Below are 21,273 nucleotides of genomic sequence, written 5' to 3'. Positions count from 1 at the left end.
CTATTTTTGTGGTTGTTCCAGGTGCTCCCAGTATTTACACTACAAACCAAAATCCAAAAATGTTATGCTGAGTAAAATCTAAAGAAAAATAGAAAGCACCAATCTTCCAATTTCATAATGCCACGCTGTATTCATAATAGAACACAGAAAGCATATCAATGCGAGAAACAAAGTGAGACATTTCAGTAGTTAATGAAAATGCACGTCTCAAAAAAGTTAGGACGGGAGCAATGAAAGGTTAGAAATGTAAAAAAAAAAAAGTGGCACTAAGAAGAAATAACTGGACCAACATTTTGAAACTAAACACTATAAAAAATAATATCTTAAAAAGGCAGAACTTCTCAGAAGTAAATATGAGCATAGATTCACTAATCAATTTAAAACTGTGTCTACAAATTCTGGAATAATTTCAGCATAATGATCCTCAGTGTAAAATTGTGAAGACTGTGAACACAGTTTACCACAAATGCAGATTAATGTGCAAAGAAGAAGCCATATGTGAACATGTTTCTGTCTCCTGTGAGTCAAAGCTCATTTAAAGTGGATTGAAGCAAAGTGGGAAGCTGTTCTGTGGTCACGGGAATCACAATTTAAATTCCTTTTTTCTTTTTCCATCAGCACCTAAACAAAACCTTCATCTCTCATGTTATTGGGGAGCAGCAGTATCTGTGGAAATGGCAGTTTGCACATCTGGAAAGGCTCCATCAATGACATAAAGTATATACAGGTTTTACAGAAACTTATCGACATGACATCTTTTTCATGGAAAGTCTTGCATATTTCACAAAGATGATGCTTAACTGCAATCAGCAGCTACTACAACAGCATGGCTTTGGAGTAGAAGAGTCCGGCCTTCCTGCAGGCCAGACCTTTCACTAGTTAACCTCCTAGGACCTGGCGTCCACATATGTGGATATCACGTTTTGGGACGTCTAGACCAAAATACTTAATTTTTCTCTACAAGGGCCTGATATCCACTTACGAGGACATTATACTGCCACCCACTGTTCTATCAAAATTTGAAACAAATGTCCTCATATGTGGATCTCATTTTTCTCAAAAAACAAAAATCTGGTAATTCTTTGTTTTTACATTCTTTAGGTCCCAATCAACCCAAATAGCAAAGAAAAATTAAAAATGCATGCCATGAAAGAGTTCGGGTCTTAGGAGGTTAAAGCATCATGGAACAAAAAAGTAGGAAAAATAAGACCCAGGACTGTTGAACAGCTAGAATCCTCTATCAGACGAGAATAGGACAACATTCCTCTTCTGAAAGTCCAACAGCTGGTCTCCTCAGTTCCCAGATGTTTACTGACTGCTGTTATAAATAGAGGGGATGCTACACAGTGGTAAACATGCCCTGTCCTGACTTTGTCTGATATGTGTTGCTGCCATTAAGTTTTCTAGAATAGAAAAAGTCCTTATTTTAAAAATTGAATATGTTTTGTGGGTACTAATCATATAAGATACGGGTTTATGAAATTTGCTAACTTTGCAGGCGTCACAGCTGAGTCACATCAAATAGCACTGATATTTGAAACCGGTTTAACAGAATCTGAGGTATGAGGCAGTAAATAAACACTGTCAATGATGTGCGACACTGCACGGTGTCCGAGGATCGACAGCAGCGATGTTCGACTGGTTTGGGCTGCGGACAAGATGGCCGAGAACTGTCAACTGTGGTAATTGTCGGTATTTTCTGATGACAGTAATTTTTAAACGAGTTCTCGGCAGAAATGGGTTTATCTCAGAGTTCAGAAGCATCCGAAGGAGGGACGTATGGATATCATGTGCACGGTGTAAGGCTTATAACGTGGCTTGTTTTTCTCTGAAACTGGAGCTGAATGTACAGCAGCTTATGAACTGTGTTGTATGCTAACAGGTAGCTAGCTTCGTAGTTTCAAAAACCTGACAGAAGAGACGGAGTTTACGTGTTATTGCGGGCGCAGCTGTGCATTAGGACGTATTTATTTACGGTGTTATTAAGAAATAAAATGTTAGCACAACATATAACTTGTCGCAAAGAAAGTCTTTTAAGAAGTCTGAGTGCACTGAGCTTCTGTTTTAATAAGTGCCCGGAAGTGATGCTTTGACAAGTAGAACTAGCGCGACGACAGTATTAATGGAAATAAATGTTTACCGGCTTAGAACGAACCGCTTTCCTATAACCATTTCATGCTTCAGCAAAAAATAAAAGCAGTACTTTGGATTATAGTTCAGTGATGCTTAAATTGTTAGTCGATTGACTGATAAATCGATGCGACTGATCAAGATGTGCGTTTGCGACGCTGTTATTTTTTTTAAATTTAAAATAATGATTCAATATTTAGTTTTTCTGTACATTTGCTTGCTTATATATTAATTTGAATTAAAACATTCCAGTAAATCATTTTCTTCAAAGATTAAATGCAGACTTGCTTGTATTTATTTTGACAGGTGCAGCCAAATTCCCCTGCAGAGAAGGCTGGCCTGCAGCCCTTCTTCGACTTCATCCTGTCTCTTGACAACAAGAGACTTGTAAGTTTAATTACAGCCATATAATAACAATTTCATTTACTGGTTATTCACTGCAGCTGTAGATAAATATGATGAACATGAAAAAAGAAGGTTAACACAGCTGGTTGCTATAATTGTTGTCTTCTTTAATTATTCCACACCAGAATGAGGAAAATGACCTTTTGAAGGAGGTTCTGAAAGCCAACATGGAGAGAGCAGTGAAGATGGAGGTGTACAGCACTAAAACCACAAGGGTTCGTGAGCTGGAAGTGGTGCCCAGTAGCATGTGGGGAGGGCAGGGTCTGCTGGGCGCTAGTGTTCGCTTCTGCAGCTACCAGGGAGCCAATGAAAATGTTTGGCATGTCCTGGTGAGTCGCGTCGTCAAAGAACTACTAAAACGCATTGTGCTTCACTGTGGTCTCAGCTTCTGTAGCTGTGAGTCCATTATGGCTTCATCTTTTGTTTCTGTTTTCTCCAAGGATGTGGAAGCCAGTTCACCGGCTGCACTGGCAGGGCTTCAGCCCCACAGTGACTATATTGTGGGAGCAGATCAGGTTTTGCAAGATGTAAGATGTCTTATTAGAACCATGTAACATTACTTGTGGCATGAAAATTTCAAATTTGCACCTCCAGTAGTTAATTCAGAGTTTGTCATTTTGCAGTCAGAAGACTTTTTCTCACTGATTGAGGCCCATGAAGGAAAACCTCTGAAGCTGCTGGTGTACAACACACAAACGGACTTATGCAGAGAGGTGGTGGTCACACCAAACGGAGCATGGGGAGGAGAGGGCAGGTATGGCCAAATGCAGCTGACAGTATATAAAAGATGGATGTAATCATTGTCATGTCACCCACTAGTTTCTGGACTCCACATTCTAACGCGTGTTAGTGTTTTCCCCCCCACTATTTTTAGATTTTTCTTTGATGCAGATGCACCCTAAGGCCCAGGGGCCATATTTTTTTCAAAGACTCAGATCCGATCCACTGGAAGGTGTACATTTTAAACTTTTAACTGTATTTTCACAAGTTTTACAGCTTTTCCTATCTCACTTATGGCAATTTTAACTAAACCAATTAATAATTAAGTAATAAATAAACGCTTCAATCAAAGAAAAGTTCCTGTTTTTTCACTTTATGATATAGAAATTTCAGGTTTTTTACAAGGGGCCCACACTAAACAAAAACAAAACCAGAAAAATGTCTGTGAAGTTTTCTCAGTCATCCAGGTCATTGTAGTCTAAGGAGCTTGGAAAGAAAATTGTCTAGACTTCTGGACTTCCTCTACCTTATCACATGAGCCAAGGTGTGAGAACGGGGCTTCACAATGAGCTCACCCGAAACCTTGACTGATTGTCAAGGTTTCACCCGTTTTCACACCTTGGTTCATGTGATTAAGTAAAGGATCATTAGGGGGTCCATTGTCCCTCTCGGGGGCACTCTCCACCTTTTGACCCTGCAGCTGAAGAAGCTTCTCGGATGAGAGGTGAAACGTCTTAAAGCCACTTGAAGAAGTCCAGACACTTTTCTTTCCAAGCTCCTTAGAAAACCAGAAAAAGAACATTTTTTGTGACATAACAAGAACTTTCAGTTTTTAAATTACAGGATAGTCAGGGCAATAAGCTAGTAAAACTTTTTCTGTAATTTAAGCCCAGAGAGTCATGCTGACAGATTTCATTATAGTGTAGAAAAACAAAGACAAACTGTTGAACTTGCACTATATTTTCTCATATTTATTATTTACACATTTATTATATATGTAGTTTATGGTCCAGCCCACTGTGGGCTATCAGGCTCACATCCCTAAAATAAGACATTCCCACAATAGGGTCTTACTTGGTGATGGTCTTGCATGTTGCAACTATGATTTAAAGTGTAAATTGCTAATCAGTTGTTGTATTATATCTTAAAGCATCTGCAAATGTTTGTCCGCAGTTTGGGTTGCGGCATCGGTTATGGCTACCTGCACCGAATCCCTGCTAATCCAGAAGTATCAACAGTCGAGCCTTTTGCCCCTGATGTTGAGGAGAAACACTCTCCAAAGCTGCCTGCGCATGGATACACAGAGGTGACAGTAAAATACAGCAAAATCTCACATTTGAGAAGCTGACACCAGTCAATAACTTTTACCGTGTGCGTGTGTCTCCAGGCACCTCTCATGGCACCTTCAAGCAATAGTGAAGAGTTGAACCTGGAGCAGGTCACCCTCGAGGAATCTTATCTACCTCCACCCATTCAAAGGGTCACCGAGCTTGGTCAGTTAAGATTCTGGTCACCTTAGCATATTCTGTGTTTGCAAAAAATCTTCTTAACATGTGTGTTTTATTGTTGGAATTTTCCAGGTTTTTCTGATTCTGAAATGGCAGTGATGAACCCCGATCCTTCAGACTTGGTGGACAGGCTGGATCTGTCCATGTCATCCATTGACATGACATACACCTCGCTGGCGATGCACGAGGAGAAGGAAAGCGAGATATCTGGTGTTGGTAAGTCAGTATGGCAGCTGTTCATCAGTGTCCAGTGACTTTCATGCATCAGTTTTAAGAAATATATTCAGTTTCATTTATATAGGTTCAAATCAGAACAACAGTCACTTCAAAGTGCTTTATATAATAATAATAATGGATTGCATTTATATAGTGCTTTTTGAGACCCTCTAAGCGCTTTACAATACCACTATTCATTCACTCTTACATTCATACACTGGTGGAGCCACGGTTGTAGCCACAGCTGCCCTGGGGCAGACTGACAGAAGCAAGGTTGCCATCGCCATCGGCCCCTCTGGCCATTACCAGTAGGTGAAATGTCTTGCCCAATGTCTTGCCCTTGTTGTGCCCAAGGACACAACAACGTGTGCCTGGGGATCGAACCGGCAACCATCCGGTTACAAGATGAGCCTCCCAACCCCCTGAACCACGGTCGCCTTTTAATTTGGGAAAAACTTAACAATAATACACAGAAAACCCCAACAATGAAACATCTCTTATGAGCAAGCACTTGGCGACCGTGGGAAGAAAAACTCTTCTAACAGGAAGAAACCTCTAGTATAACCAGGCTCAGTGAGAACTAGCCATCTGCCACTGAAATATGTTGTATGTTAATGTAGCTCTCTTATCCACTTCTGTTGAATTCAACCATATTTGTTTTACTACAGAAGAGTTGGAGGACAGTGTTGTGCTCCCATCATCAGCAGACCACCAGAACGAGCCACAAGAGCACATCTCCCAGGCAGCCAGAGACCTCACTCCTGCTCTCTTGTCTGCTGATTCAAGCGTCCCACCAGCTGGACTCTCCCACCTGCTCACAGAGTGTGCAGAGCCACAGAGCTCTCTCATTGAGTCTAGTGATAACCAAAGTCCAACTATAGGTGCGTTGTCTTTTTCTCTTGAGCCTTCTGTGCCCGCTGAAGACCTTCCCCGCTCATCCCCTGTCGATCTCATCCCATCTCTGGTCACCGAGGAGTCCACCGCAGACAGGTCTCCACCTCAGGCCATCGAGGACACTCTCGGGTCAGTGGATGAGATCGCAGAGCCTCTGCATGTGGCTTCTGCTCACCACTGTGACCATGAGCACGATGATGAGTAGGAACCCAAGAAGTCGCATTTTGAGTAGACTTAAGTCAGGCCAGACAAATGCAAAGTGTCGATGACAATCGTTTTGTTTTGTTTTTAAAGAAATGATTTTAGGATAGATCATCAGAGGGAAGACTTTATCTCGTCAGTCTGTCTTGTTTGCATGTAAGACTGCGTCAGCAGATTGGTGACACTACATAAACCAGCTACAGCATTAATGCAGAAGATGGGTGAGGAAAAGGCACTGTAGTAATCTTCTGTGTGTTTTGTATGTGAGAATTTAGTTACTGCTCAGTTGTAAGCCAGAACAGTTTTTAAAGGTCAAACTTTTTCCTTCAGAGTGCAAATTTGGATCATACGGGTAATGAGACTGCTTCTGGTAGGCCGATGTGACTAAACTTGAATTTTTCCAAAGACAGACATTGCAAAGCACAGCTGCACCTTTATATCAAGGACAATTATCAATATTTTTTTGAAGTTACTAGACGGTTGGCCACTCGGATTAGTCGCCATAGTCTTTGGCGGTGGTGCAGTGTTACCTTTAATGTTTTGAAGCAACGTCGTTTAAACTCTTACCCAAAGAAACACTTTTAATTATAAGACATGGGACATTTTACTTTATATCCTCCAGATTGGTCACACTACATAAAGGGCTTTCACTGTGGGACGATGCTGAATAGAAACAGTCAGCACAGGTTTTACTTTTGTTTTTAACACTAATATTTAATTAGATTTTGTTCAGTGATGTACTTTGTAATAAGTCTAAAATGGATGTTTACTGCTGTATAGCCAGATTTATGCCCCCTTTTAATTTCCATGACCTATGCAACACTAGATTATACCCACATTTCATTTCATAGACAATACATTGCTAATGTAAAGTAAGCATTTGATTAAATGTAAGACTGCCAAGTTAGTAATACTTGAGTAATTGATTTTTTTTTTTTGTTGTTTTATTTTTAGGGGCATCTTAATAGTTTTCATTGGTCAAGTAGGTGCTAGTGTGTAAAATAAGAAAAAGTATTTTTTGCAGATATTTTTATCAATGAATTGTCTGTTTTATTAGGAATGAGTGCAAAGTCTTGATGAATGTGAAATGGGTGAATCTTCGATGGTTAAACAATCACTGGGAGAAAAAAAAAAAAAGGAGTCCCTCGTTTCTCTTATTTCACTTGGATCAGCTCAACACAATACAACTCGAGACAGCCATTTATAATCCCGGTAAAACCTGTCATTGTTAAACCATTCCAATTTATTTCTTTGAATGCCTAAAATATACATATTTCACAAATGATTACAATAATGGATATTGCAGAGTTATGGCCTGATTATTTGTACCCATCTTGGATTTTTATTTTTGGCCAATTAGAGCTCACTCAATGCATCCTCCCTCCTGCTATGGCATTACACACACTCGTGGCAAAATTAAACTCCAGGAAATTACAATGAAAAGATCTGTTGTTGTGGCTTGGTGACACACCAAGCGACAAGATGTGTTAGCATTTATTACACTTTGGTGACGTTCCCACAGTGGCTGAATGTTCGTATGTTATCTCAGATGAGATTCCCCTTCAAGTTAAATTTATGCTCCACTGAACTCCTACTGAATCTAAATGAAATATACATTAGGAACAACCCTCGCTGTCATCAGAGTCCATGCTCGTGAACCAAACGCAGAGCATCCAAGCATGAATTACTGTTTAAGATATATACCCTATATATATAATTTCCCCAATTGCTAAGATGACCTACACAAATACTAACTGCAAGTTTCAGATTGCAGTGAAATCAACAAATGCAAATCTTACCATTCAAGTCATTTAGCGTTCATGACCATGAATGTGCTGCAGGGATTTGGAAAAATTATTTTTGTGTGTTTTGCTTTTTTAAGTAAACTGTACAAAAACAAAAGAAAAAGTAATTTAAATGAAAAATGTTGTACATATATTTACAAAATAAAGAACATTCATTCCTTTGAGGATAACACCGCTAAAAACAAAAGACAACGTGGACTGCTTCTGTCGATGAGGTTCAAGCTCTGCACTAACTGGATGTCTAAGCCGAGGTTAAGTTCAAGTTAATGCAGACGACGTCGACTACAGAACAGAGGAGGGTTTTTTGTCTTTGAGGGACTGTGAGGCTACCCAGAGACCAAGTGTACTCCTAAACTGGTGATACTGCTGAGACAGGACTGGAGTGTCTGTAGAACAAGGACAGTTTCCTGGAATGTACTAGAACAGACAGTCTACTACATCCGTGTGCATACATACACAAACACGTACTGCAACTTCAGTCACTTCAAAAATAAAATGCCAATCAGGAAAGGGTGGGCAGGGACAGTCAAAGATCTGAGGAGAAGAAGAAGAAGAAGAACAAGGGGAAAAAAAAGGATGCAGAGAGGAGACATTTAAGTCCAAACTTAAAAAAAAAGAACCAATATGGACCACTTATTTCCCAGGTGTCTGTTGGCTGCGCCGGCCTGTTCTTCTCAGTTTCCTATAATACAACATGAGCCATGTCCCCACAAATTTTACTGGATTCTCACTGTTACTGCAACTCTTGACCACACAATGGGGTTTTAGGGTACTACATGTCAGAAGTGGGTGGTGATTGGCAAATGACAAAGAGTTCTGCTTTTAAAAATGACGACTTTCACGTGGACTTCTGCCTATAGTGAAGTGTCAAGTCCCCTCCGCTCTTCCAGATAAAATGTTTAACTGTTCGCAGGTCCATGTTGGGATCTAGCACCTGGACGAATCAAAAACAAAAGAAGGTTACTAACATGAAAGAGAAGTTGTGTTCAGTGCATTCACAGAGCGTGTTGATGTGCCCACCTGGTCTTGACACATTAGCTCAATCTTCTCTTCAGCTAGCATGGCCATGTCCTCCTCCTTCTCCTGCTCCCCGGGTTTATCGTTGGCCGAGGAGCTGGTGGTCTGTGACTCGTTGTCCAAGTTGATGATCTTCTCATAAACATGTTCCATGACCTTTCTCACCTGCAGCATGTCACTGGCCGACAGTCGGTCCCTGTGCGACAAAGAAGGTATAAAAACCGCCTCTAAACATTGCAGAACTGCACGTGACACGGATCTTTGCTTGCTGAAATACGAGAAATTACAAACTTACTTTTTTAGAGTTTTTGCACCAGAGGAAGAATGGGGCTGGAGGTAGAACGGGATTTTGTTGAACTTGGGCATATTTTTCTGTCATGAAAAAAAAAAAAAGACATGTAACTCAAACGTGAGAACAAAATTTAAGTGCAAATGTCGCATCACAAAGATACAAGAAAATTGTATTGCTTCATCCAGGGAAGAACAGTGATGGATCTGTAACACCGCTGAGCTTTTTTCTGGCTTAGAATAGGCCTGTTGGCGAGCAGTGCGGTGATTACGCAGCCAGGCACAGCTGGTCCGTGTACTTTAAAAGCAATGACTCTGTGTCACCTTGTTTGACACAAATGAGTTCTGACCGTGTGATAAAAATAACATGTATTAAACTTGAGTAAATAAATCACAAAGTGGTTGAAGAACTTTTTTAACGGTAAAGCTGCAGAGTTCCCTCTGCTTTCTCACTGCAAGAAATCTCCTGCAATCAGGTTTCACATTTGTATCATGTGATAAAGTGCGCAGTCATAGCCCTTAATGTCATACCTTAGTCCCTACTGAGTATAGAGCAATTTTTGAAAGGCAAGTACACATTTTTAGTGATAGTCGTTTCTAAATGCCTTAATGTTCACTCATTCACTAACAACTGAGTGTTAGTGGATCACTATTAGAGCAGGCAAGCTGTGCAAGTCTAGTCTCTTTATACAGAACAGAGTGTTTAGTTTGAAATAACAGACAGTTGGTCAGGTCACATTTGTAAACAGTAACCTGATAAATGAATAACATTTTGCTGCTTCAGGTTTTAAGGTGCTGTATATTCTGGCCACTACTGACTGAGAGAGAATCATCATAGGAGTCACAATTCTGCTTTAGTCTATAAGCAACTCAAGGAAATACTCATTACCATCATCTGTACCAAGTATAAAACATGTTACACAAACTCAGAAGTACTGAATCTCAAATACAAACGCAGGGCTATTTTTGCCTGTTTTATGCAGCTTTTAGTTCCTTCCCACACTAAAGCCGTCCAACTAGAGTATACGTATTAACACTTTGTAGTGTTTAGCAACAAAAGCAGTCATGATTTTCTTCCTGCAAGCTTCCAAACCAGTGGGCTTCAACTACTCATGCCACATTTTTAAAAAAAATCTTCTTTTAATTTTTGAATGAAGTGTGCATAAAATATAGACACGAGCACTTGGGCTTTCTAATTTTAATAAATTATGTAGAGCGATGTAGACCAAAGTTAGACGAGCAGATGACGGATGATGCCCGGGACAAAGGGCAAATAAGGGAAAGGCTTTAAAAAGGGAGCCAGCTGCTCATTTCCAGTTCCATATTTTTATTCTTGGACTAGCTTTGCATGCTCCACAGTTCAAAAATAATGCTTATTTATCTTATACTGAGTCTCGGAGCAGCCTCTCATGTCGAACATATATGAAATGAGCTGCTTAGGTTTCCTTCACACTCACTGTCAGACAACTGTCTGATGATTGGCTACCCTTTGCAAACAAGAAATGTAAAACATTAGGTGCTGTGCTCTGCTTGATTATATTCAGGACAGCCCCTCTCTTTCAAGTTATGACCCTATGATCAGCCAATAGTGTCACAGAGATTATTATCCACTGATTTTATTATGTGAAACTTTGACCAGGTTCACTATGATCAGCCACCAGTAGAACGCTGCATATGACAGGATAGATGAAAAGCACAACATGCACACTTTAATAAAAGATCAACGGAAAGGAGATTAAAAAAAAAAAATCAGCAGAGATACTCACATCTACAGTTATATCAATAACCCACTGTGGGACTGTCTCATTGAGCAGCATGGATTCAGTCTCTCCGCCTGAATCTCTACATAGCAACCTGCAGCGTAAAAATAAAGCAGATCAAAAGAAACGCTGGACTTGTGCGACCATTTCTAATGACATGTGATGACATCACAAGGAGAAGATTTGACTTTCTAACATGACCTTAACTGACGATCTAAAAGTTTGAAAGTTTGTTGGTGAGAGCTTACCTAAAAAGGGTTCTGCCTCCCGCTTCTCCAAAGATAACTGGTGTGTGTGGTGGCACCTGGAAATATCCGTTCCCTTTCTGGACCCTGTTCTCTTGCTCTCCGTTCACTGAGGGAACAAGAACATAATCAACAAACTCGATGACATCTTGGCTTTGAAAGCGCTCACTGGCACAGTTTGCAGCCAATTCATGCAAACTGGGCCAAGTGGATAAAAAGACGAGGGAAACAAGACAAAGGAAAAAACATGCCCCGATGACGCTCCCCTCGGTGCAGACATTTGGCAGTTTGTGCATTCACTGGATAATTGAATCAGTCAATCAGTCTCCTCACCGTGGTTCACCTCGTTCTCTTCCTCGTCCATGGGGTTGATTCGGGTTCTGGGCCAGAACTCCAGCAGAGCCTGAAGCAATAGTCCGCCCAGGTTCACTGCAAAGGGGAGAAATCAGCGTCGTGTAATGCTAACTTAGACCTCTGGCTCTGCATTACGTAACCTTCATTAGTATAGAAAATGTAATCTCTTACACTTTGGATCCGATCCATCGGAATTTGAAAACCCTGCGTCCTTTGCAGACACCCAGGCAGCAAAGCAGTCACTCTCATCCAAAGTGATAGTGAGCATCTGTCAAGCACATAACCACGACAGGAATCAACCAGGTGAAGTTAGAACTCAGCTAGAAAACACTGAATGTCAAATCATGTGACGGACTCATGTATTACCAGGTTTGAAACTCACCCCAGTTTTCAGATCAACAGAGAACCAATTTGGCACATAGACCATCTTGAAGCGCTTTTTAATCTCTTCGTCAAATTCAACCTTCCCCAAGTCTTCGCCCTTACATGCCTACAGGTCAAATGTGAGCACAAAAGGTCATTTCAAACTACAGATATCGACAGGTGTGCATCCCTACAAGTTCACTTTAATTCACACAGATTCATCAGCTCATTCAGGTGGATGAGCACCAATTAACCACAGTGGTGTTCTCCGCCCCAACACCCACGCCTGGGAAACTTTAAGAGGAACTAAAGGTTCATTCGGGGTCCATCAGTTCTTCTTCCTGGACGGCAGCCCCAGATTAAAAAATAAGGCAAAATCATTCATTTCACAAACCAAAAACAACAGCTCTTCTTTATTTTACACAACTATAAAACCATTCATTCTTGTTGGGCATCACCACCCAGTTCTGCTGTATCTCCATGTTGTCATGTCTTAGAACAGTGAACAAAAAACACTGTTTGCATTAGCAGCTTTTTATTTATTTTTTTAATTTTGGCTTTAAAATTCTGACATATTCGACTAATCAGACATTTAGTGATGCCACGCCCTGAAATCTCCTTCACTTATCCTCCCACCTATGAAGACCAATAAAGACCAAGATAAGAGCACATCCCATATCCTAATATCGTAATATCTTAATCATTAATGCCAGAGTGTGTGGTTTACCTTTAGGACGTCCCAGAAAGCCACATTGTTGTTAGTGTCTTTGGTGAGTATGTGTCTTTTGTCATTCAGAATGTGGCACTGAATAATACTGGCACCTCCTGCAACATCAACAGCGCTGTTAGTTAACAAAGGGAAAAGAGATTTGGAGGATTGTATTTCACATAAAAAAGAAACAAAAAACAAAAGTACCCTTGATGACTTGTTCTGGCTGAGTACACAGTGGTGTCAGAGGGGTGGTGCAGTCGTTGTCATACTCTCCGGATGATCTGAAGTTGTGCATTCCCTTTAGAGACTAAACACACACCAAAAAAACAAAAACTTTTAATAACTGCTTCTCCACTCCTTGTTCATCTCTTTTGTAATACAGAATTACAAAGCTGCTTTTAAACTTTAAATGAACTGCAGATGAATTATGGCTGAACACAGTTAGGTGTGGCCACATGAACAACCCTCTATCTATACTTCACTACACTGACAGTGGATCACTGATCTCAGAGGTGTCATGCACTCTTACCCATTTATTAACAGATGACTTGGTGGTGGAGACCCAGATTGCTGGAGGTGGGTCCGCAGATCTGTCCAGTTCCATCTGTGCAAGAAAAGGCAAAAAGGCTGAATGACCCTGAGACCCATCCTTTTATATTTTGAATATTATGGTTAAATATATCCTAAAATTAACTATTACACAGGTTGTTATGCAGTTATTACAAAAATCTAGCCCTTATTTGCTGGACCCTTACTTTGAGCACTGGGGCCTTCTCCTCGCAGATAAGGACACGGATGTCTGGGTTACGCAGGTCCGTACAGTAGATCTTTTTGTCTCTGCCTCCAGAATATACGTGCGTAAAGGCCTCATTGACCTGCAGGGCCCACACCCCTTCGTCGTGCACGCGGTAGGTGGCGATGCACCTCTGCTGGCCGAGGGACCAAAGGCGAATGGTCCCATCTGAACTGCCTGATAGGCACTGTGGGGAGGACCAGTGACTTTTAGATTCTGAAACTCTGCTCTTTGGCAGCCGCGGTATTTTAGATTATTTAACTCACCTGAGTGCCGTCTCGATTCAGCAGCAACGATTTGACATTGTCCGTGTGACCTTTTAGCTTCATGAGCTTAGCGCATGTTCGAGGATCCCACACTCTCAGAACCTGAAGAAAGACACAAGAAGGGTAATGACAACAGGCACTACTTCACTGCGTTTACATGCATGATAATCTTACTGGGCTAAAACAAAGCAAGGTACGCACTCAATTACACCATTCATGCATTTTCTTTATATTACATTTTTGAAGCAGTCTTTATAGTTTATAATATCCACAGATTTGTCACAGCCTAATGGAAATGCTTTAAGGATATCTGAACAGAAACCAAAGGTCAGCGAAGAACTTGTGTTATCACTTGCTTACAAATTCTTAAGAGAAGTTAGAGAGAGAAGTTTTCTTATAATAGTCATTTTACTAAAGCCATGTAACCTACCTACATAGAGCTGAAGACTACAAGTTAGAATATGAAAGAACTTTTTACTGGTTTTGCGTTTTAAGAAATTAGTAAAAATAAGTTAACAAGGCAATTACTAGATTATAGTGTAGTAATTCATTGTCTACTCCTCAGGTTCAAGGTTTTGAAAAAACTGAACTCAGTGAATGGAAGAAGGCTACAAAGGCTTTGTTAAGGCCTGAGGTTTATTTGGAAATCTGTCAACTAGACAAAACTGTGAAGCTACAATTTAAGATCACACATGATACCTGGATTACAGAGCAACGCTTAAACTATGCTTTGAGGTTTAAAGGGCAATAACAATTGTTCTTTATATCTTGACGCTGGTCTAAGCAACTTAGAGATCATGCCATAAAAACCTGAAGTTTAACAAATTATACATCACCCCTAAGACAATTCTGAGCATTTTAGGGACCCAAAGAGACATGTAATAATCCACAGAGACCCTAAAAAGCAATTCTAATCACTGAATGAGTGATTATAATTAGTACCTGTGACGCTCCTGAGAGCTGAGTTATTGAAGCTTAGAGTCCTTTTAAAAGTGACTGTAGTTAGAGAAACAGATTGTTGCTCAGTGAAGCTGTTTATGTCTCAGTATTTTCGAAAATGTAACACAACTGAAAGTTTGCATTTATTCCTTAGTGTAAACACTGGGCACTGTGTAAATCTGTGTGTCACAAACCTTTTCTGTGGATCCTGATACAATAACCGTGCCCATCTGGTTCATAGCCAGACTATAGATTGAGTCCTTGTTCCCACTCAGCGATGAAGCTGTTGGAGACAAATTATAATAAGTCCAAAGGTACAGACTGACTTTGACATAAACATATCGGTCATGCTGAATACAAATTACACTCAGTACAATTCACATCTAATCTAAGCTTCTGTCCAGAGCACAGAAATGGATACTAGTGTCACACTGCAAAATCTTTACTTACTGGTGACAGTGTTGTTGGAAGCAGTGAGTGCTGTTAGTGTGTTCACATCCCAAAGGAAGATCTGCCTGTCCAGACCTGCTGATGCTACCAGCTCTTTGTCCTTAGCGTAAGCCAACGCTTTCACGTAGTCCTTATGTGTTCGTAACGTTGACATACAAAACCCTTTGTGTGCGTTCCATACTTTGACTGTCGTATCCGATGAGGCAGATATCACTGAAAGCAAAAATTTTTAAATCAGAAACGGGGGTTTCAAAATAAAATGTTGGGTGAACTGAACAGCTTAAAAAAAAAACTCACAAGTTTTTCCATTGCAACAGAGGACTATGTCATTAACCCAGTCTGTATGATGCTCCATCGATGCAATGTATGGGTCCTGCTACAATAACAAGAGAGGACAAGGACGGTTAAGACAGTCTTAGGCATGGGATTTGAGAAATGCATACTAAAGCAGCTGCCTTATGTAAAATGAGTTGACTGTTTTAGCATAATGGAGCAGGGCAAGAAGCTGTACTTTGTGCTGGTAGACGCTCCATATCCGGATGATGGAGTCCCTCCCTGCAGTGAAGAGCCGGTTCAGAGCAGGGTCGAGCTGGAGTGCATTCACCCCGTTTCGATTGTACTTCTCCACCTCATCTCTAATGACATATGATACCTGGAACACAGAGAGGTGAATGGGCGCTGGGCTCAGACTCCTAATCTCGACCTGTTTTGTTTTGGCCCACACAACACACCCACCCTTTAAGCTCTAACGCGCTAACACTTGTATAACGTGAACTTGCACTGCAAGGACCTGCAGAGTTAACGAGACAAACACAGAGCTTAACTAAATGTCACACACACTGGCATATAATGCAAACCGGTTTCAGTTTAACAACAAGGAAAGTGCATAACTTTAATGTGTATTTTTAGGGCAGCTGGGCATACTGGCAATGGTTCTCGACAGACCTGCCTGGACGCGTACATTTCACTAGCAATTAGACGGAGCCCGGATACAGTAGCTAGCTTAGCTTCCGTCAACGCCGTAACAGCTTCAAACGGCAACCCAAGAGGGGTGTTATTATTTTGTACTGACAGGCGATATCTGTAGTTATCTTATAAAGTATTTTACACTTGCTCGTATGAAAAAAATGTTTGCAAAAGCATGTAATCATTTGGAAGCGACCGTTAGCACATGCCGCTAACACCTCTCGTATGCTAAGCTAGATAGGTTAGCTGGTTTGAGTCATGACACCTAACTGCAACGCTATCTTGTGCATGTGTTTTTTACTCCCTATCGGGTGTTTGTGAAGAACATATTTAAGCTGGAGGCCCCGATGTCGCCGTTGTCACACATTTATCAATAATGTAACGCCTCTAATTTACCTGTACTTTCCTCCGCCCAGCAGCATTTTGCCTGTGATGCGTGGCCATCTTGCATGTTGACAGTGAATTCATGTGATGCTACATCCGGAAAAAAGAAAACATATGTACCTGGGATTTCTGGGTAATGTTGTTCTACACTTTCCTGAAATGTTAACTTAAAAGGATTTTATTTAATTTATTTATTTGTCTTTACCCACCACTCACTCCTGGGGATTTGTTCACTGGCACAGTGGTGCTGTTTTGTAATAGTACACTTTGGGTATCAATCAATTTAAAAATGTAATAATCAATGTAACATAATTTATGTATTTTAAAACTAGTTTTTGGTTTTGGTTTTGGTTTTTTGAAGCCCTAGAATCTAAATACGTCTCTCTCTAAAGCATTTTGGGTCAACTTATATTGTTCAAATGTGCTACCATAATTAAAACAGATGTGACAGTCAACACAAAAAAGGTACAGAGACATTTTTCATAGTGCGTGTTTGATATAGCTATAATTGTTCATGAAATAATTCAGAGGTGCACATAGGGGAAAGAAAGAAAGTATTGACCCTAACCGTCTCGAGCCAATATCAATACCAGCTTTGGTATTGAAACTATCAATATTTATATCGATCTAGCGCCTGTATGGCACAGTGATTGATACTTGATATGGCACAGTGATTGATAACGCAGTTTACCGTGATGCACGCCGGACAATCATTATGGCTGTATTATTATTATATAATATGCAAATGTAAACATCTGTTTATATGGTGGCAGAGGAGGATTAACACAAGACCGTCCAATCGTCCAATGTTCACATTATCTGGGTAAACTATTTACCAGGCCTTTTATCTTTTATTAGAATGACTTAGAAATAAGCTTAAATGATGTCCCGCCTTCCTCTATACCTTAATGCACAAAATGTGATGTATGAATCCTGATGAGACAGCATTTGGTTCTATCAATCTGCGCAATGTTTTGAAAATAACAATTCTTGCTGCTCCATACAAAAAGAAAGTCTATTACCGAACACTAGAGGGGGTAATACACTATCATGAGCTGCACACGAAGTCCAAACCTCCCGGAAAGACAGAATAAAAGTCTGAGGACCGGTGGTGTGAAATCACGTCTTTTTAAGGATTCACTCATGCGAATTAGGTTTTGATTCCAAACCAAATCAGCTCACTGTAGGGTGCATGCTGTGAACTCGGGCTCTGGCTGTTCTTCACGGGTGTGCATGCCTTTGGTTGGCCATTAAAGCAAACAAAAGTGTTTCAAGTGTTGAAAACCCCCGTGTGAAAGGTGAGGCACGTGAAATGTGGGGACTGGGCGTTTCCCACACACACTTTTTACAGAAATAAACTTTGAGTTTCTTTATAGAAACTAAGGCATACTTGGTGATGTGGCAAAAGCACAGCGCACACTATGCCTGAGAGCGCAATGGGACGCCTATGGCGCGGTAATCCTCTGTGTCCCAGCAATCCCCCCCCCACACACACACACACACACCCCTCCCCACCCTCGCTGCTCTCTTGCTCAAGGGCAAATCGAGACAGCGCAGCATCCTCCACGCTCAGCAGCCGGAGACTTTTCCTTCATGGGATGAAAACCGACGGGCCTCACGAATGGAAGGCAAGAGGTCGAAGTTTTACTTACACCGCACCTGTGACAGCTTTCAAAATGTCCAAAATAGGGTGACTGCAGACCTCTGGCGCTTACCAAGAAGTCAGTTTTGACCGCTTTTCTCTGGATTCTGGTGACACTTTTCTTCCCCGTGGGCTTGAGTTTGGATCCACGATGAGGCGAAGTGAGCCTTGAAAAGAAAACATGGATTTTGCACGGAATGTTTGGTTGTTTCTTCTTCTAAAACCCGAAGAACTTCATTCTGGAAACGATGCTGTAAAACTCACAGTTTCACATGTAAGTATATTCTGCACGGAATCCTCATGTGGCTGCAAAAACATGTAGCAGAAAATGATTGGCACGACTTGTTGGCTGTTTGTTCTCTCCTTTTGTTTTAATTTTTTTTTATTGTATTCGCCTAAGGGCCTTATGTTAACGGAGAAGCTCTCATTACTTCATCAAAAATAAGTGTTCAGTTTCAAAAAGCTTTAGGGTTAAGCTACATTTGGAAATTCACTTTAACGAGGTCAATGTTTCCTTTGGCTTCTTATCTCCATATGAAGTGAAAAGACACTTAATGAAATGATTATTACACATGTCATTCATGACATCACAAACCACATTTTTAAAAAACAAAATCTCAACAATCTTCATGTTTAATGTGACTCATGTAACTTTTGATAAGTTGTAATATTCATATTTTGGGTGTTTTTTTTTTTTAAAGTAATATCTGAACACTGGCAACTGGGATTCATACCCAGTTCATTATCAGCTACTGGTTTCATGAGTGGATCATTTTACCACTGTCTACACTGTCTATATTTTTATATGTGTGTACTTTCTGCATGCTTGGCGTTTAAGCTATCTTCTGCAATTACATTGAAAGGTTTCTGCCAAAGAAGTAGGTCATCAGTTCAGGCTGTGCACCTCAGATCACAGTATGAAGCATGAAAAAGTAGTATGAAAGTATGAAGTATGAAAAAAAGTTGGACTCATTTCTAAACTTTTTAATAATGTTTTTAGTGTAGTTTTTAATATTTCGATTGCAACACACAGCATTGTTTAAAAAAAAGTAAATCCAAAGAAAGCAGTCTTAAGTTAGAAATGAGTTAACAACCAGATAGTGAGAGCTATCGCATGATAACAACTTTCTTACCTGTTAAAGCAATCTTAAAATAAAAGATGATGGAATAGATAGCAGCAGTACAAAGTCCTACTGTAGTCTCATAAAAGATGGGGGGGGGGGACACTAGTCTTCTGTGGCTCTATAAGGAACTATGCCATGTCTAATAGTCATGTTACTCCATTCATATAGGTTAAAGAGCTGAAGACTACAAGTTAGAATCTGAAAGAATCTGAAAAAACATCTATTGATGACACTAATACACTGTGCTGTTGACTATAGTGTAGTGATTCATACTCTGCTGTTCAGGTTCAAGGTTTTAAAAACTGAACTCAGAAAATGGAAGAAGGCTTAAAAAGGGCTTGGTTAAGGCATATATAGAAGGTTTATATGGAAATCAGTCAACTAGACAAAACTGTGAGCTACAATCTAAGATCACAAACAATGGCTGGATTACAGAACAATAAAATGTATTTAAATACATTTGTCGCATAATAATAGTTCTTCATTGGTCTAAGCAACTTAGAGACTGTGCCATAAAAACCTGAAACTGAACAATTTGAATATAGTTACAATTACCAAGTAAGCTGTGAGAAAATTCACAGCTTATGAACTATAGAATAAGACAGTATTTTCCATTTATTTTAGCTAAGCCACACATTCCAAAAGCCTACATTTTATATGTTTAGATATTTTATATGTTCTAAAATGTTTCACTTTTAATGAGAGAAAAATTAGTTAATTATGAGCACTTTAGGGACCAAACAGGAGGATACGATTTGTACTAATCCACAGAGGCCCTGAGAGGCATAAAAAACAGGAGTTACCATTCTATGATTATAACTGGTAAACCGTGACACTCCTGAGAGTCACAGAAGACTTTATATAAACATCTGGCAACAGACACAGACTTTGTTACAGTGTTACTGAAGCTTAGGGTTCTTTTTGCAGTTATTGTCGTCGCAGGGACAGAATATTGTCAGTAAAGCCGTTTATATACTTAACAGAGCTGAAAGTTTGGATTTATGCCTCAGTGTAAGTTCAGCATCAGAATCAGACTCTCATAAAGTCAACAGGTGCTTTAAAAACACGTTTTGTTACCTTTGAATTATCAGGTTTGAACCTCAAATCTGCCCAAACTGTTCTGTCACTGTCCTATCATAATGTTCCATATTAATTTACATCGAAACACATCAGACTTCATTCAGTTATTGAACTGTGAGTCTTTACTTTAACCATTTTTTTCAATGCATGGCTGTACGAAGCTAAATTCTGGCGTTAGCTGATGTGAGAATCCATGTCACAATGCATGTGTTCGTGCATGTGCGTGCATTTGCATGTGAAAACTGCCAGTGTGCGGCTCTGCTCTGCTTTCAATCTAATTATCTTAATTATTTGCACTGCTGATGACCACAGCACATCTGGCTGTTATGGGAATTAAATTTTATTCAAACTAAAATGAGTGAAATACTTTACAACCACTTCCTCCTATGAGTAAGCTGGCATGCAAAGTGAAACTGTGCATGCTGGCAGTTGTCATTTAATGCATTTAATAATATTCACATTAAATTTGTATCATTCATTCATTTGATTTATAGACTGAATGTTGGGGGCTGTGTTTCGCTGAAAGATTCGTCACATCCTATCCCGTCGACTCATGACAGAAATATCATTGCTTTGAACCTTTTATCTGCTTTATGACGTCGTAAATGGGCCTTAACCTCTTTATTTTGACAGTAAATGGGAGAGCACTGGATTCTGTGTATGAGACAAGCTGATCTGAGATCAACCTGGGCCAAATAAGCAGATCAAGTGAAAGCAGATAACTAGCGTCTGGCTGGACGTGTGAAGGGATCAATGCATTTCAGAACAGGAGTAGATGCAAAACTCGCAGAGCTTAGTCAATAGGAAAAGGATACAATGGTATTTCTCTTTCAAAAGGAGGGCATCGAAATGTAATCCTCCTGTTGGAAAGCTTTTTGAGTTATTAAAATAGCAGACTCTGTCATGGATAACATGTAGCAGTGAGTTTTCGATAGTGTCTTTAGTATTTATCTTTATTTACAAGTAGACTTTGGTTTCTATCTCTGATCAGATGACCTGAAAACTGTCTTA

At 40.1% G+C, this 21,273-nt stretch overlaps 2 protein-coding genes across 3 annotated transcripts; one reads left to right on the top strand and one right to left on the bottom strand.

Annotated features, from left to right (window-relative positions):
* Positions 1-1,653: 1,653 nt before the first annotated feature.
* On the top strand, positions 1,654-8,049 carry gorasp1a (golgi reassembly stacking protein 1a). The gene is made up of 9 exons (XM_087831461.1): positions 1,654-1,799; positions 2,437-2,517; positions 2,661-2,864; positions 2,976-3,062; positions 3,159-3,289; positions 4,429-4,561; positions 4,643-4,748; positions 4,836-4,979; positions 5,648-8,049. The coding sequence occupies exons 1-9, from the start codon at positions 1,737-1,739 to the stop codon at positions 6,076-6,078; spliced, it is 1,380 nt and encodes a 459-aa protein (XP_087687587.1). The 5' UTR covers positions 1,654-1,736; the 3' UTR covers positions 6,079-8,049.
* LOC102786499 (WD repeat-containing protein 48) lies at positions 7,080-16,500 on the bottom strand. 2 transcript variants are annotated; one of them, XM_087831460.1, is made up of 18 exons: positions 16,429-16,495; positions 15,578-15,718; positions 15,364-15,439; positions 15,067-15,279; positions 14,811-14,899; positions 13,678-13,779; positions 13,374-13,598; positions 13,148-13,222; positions 12,823-12,925; positions 12,634-12,731; positions 11,926-12,033; positions 11,715-11,811; positions 11,523-11,618; positions 11,193-11,298; positions 10,951-11,038; positions 9,192-9,268; positions 8,900-9,092; positions 7,080-8,813 (listed from the first exon to the last, which is right to left on the bottom strand). In XM_087831460.1, exons 1-18 carry the CDS (start codon positions 16,474-16,476, stop codon positions 8,718-8,720), a joined length of 2,031 nt encoding a protein of 676 aa, XP_087687586.1. In that variant the 5' UTR covers positions 16,477-16,495; the 3' UTR covers positions 7,080-8,717. The 2 variants fall into 2 exon arrangements, with proteins under 2 accessions (XP_087687586.1, XP_087687585.1); XM_087831459.1 differs by having other exon boundaries at positions 7,081-8,813; positions 15,364-15,442; positions 16,429-16,500.
* Between the last annotated feature and the right edge of the window lie 4,773 nt (positions 16,501-21,273).

Source organism: Neolamprologus brichardi, chromosome 18 (assembly GCF_056152115.1).
Source record: "Neolamprologus brichardi isolate AB-2024 chromosome 18, ASM5615211v1, whole genome shotgun sequence".
NCBI classification, from domain to species: Eukaryota; Metazoa; Chordata; class Actinopteri; order Cichliformes; family Cichlidae; genus Neolamprologus; species Neolamprologus brichardi.
This window is presented reverse-complemented; position numbering and strand designations above follow the sequence as displayed.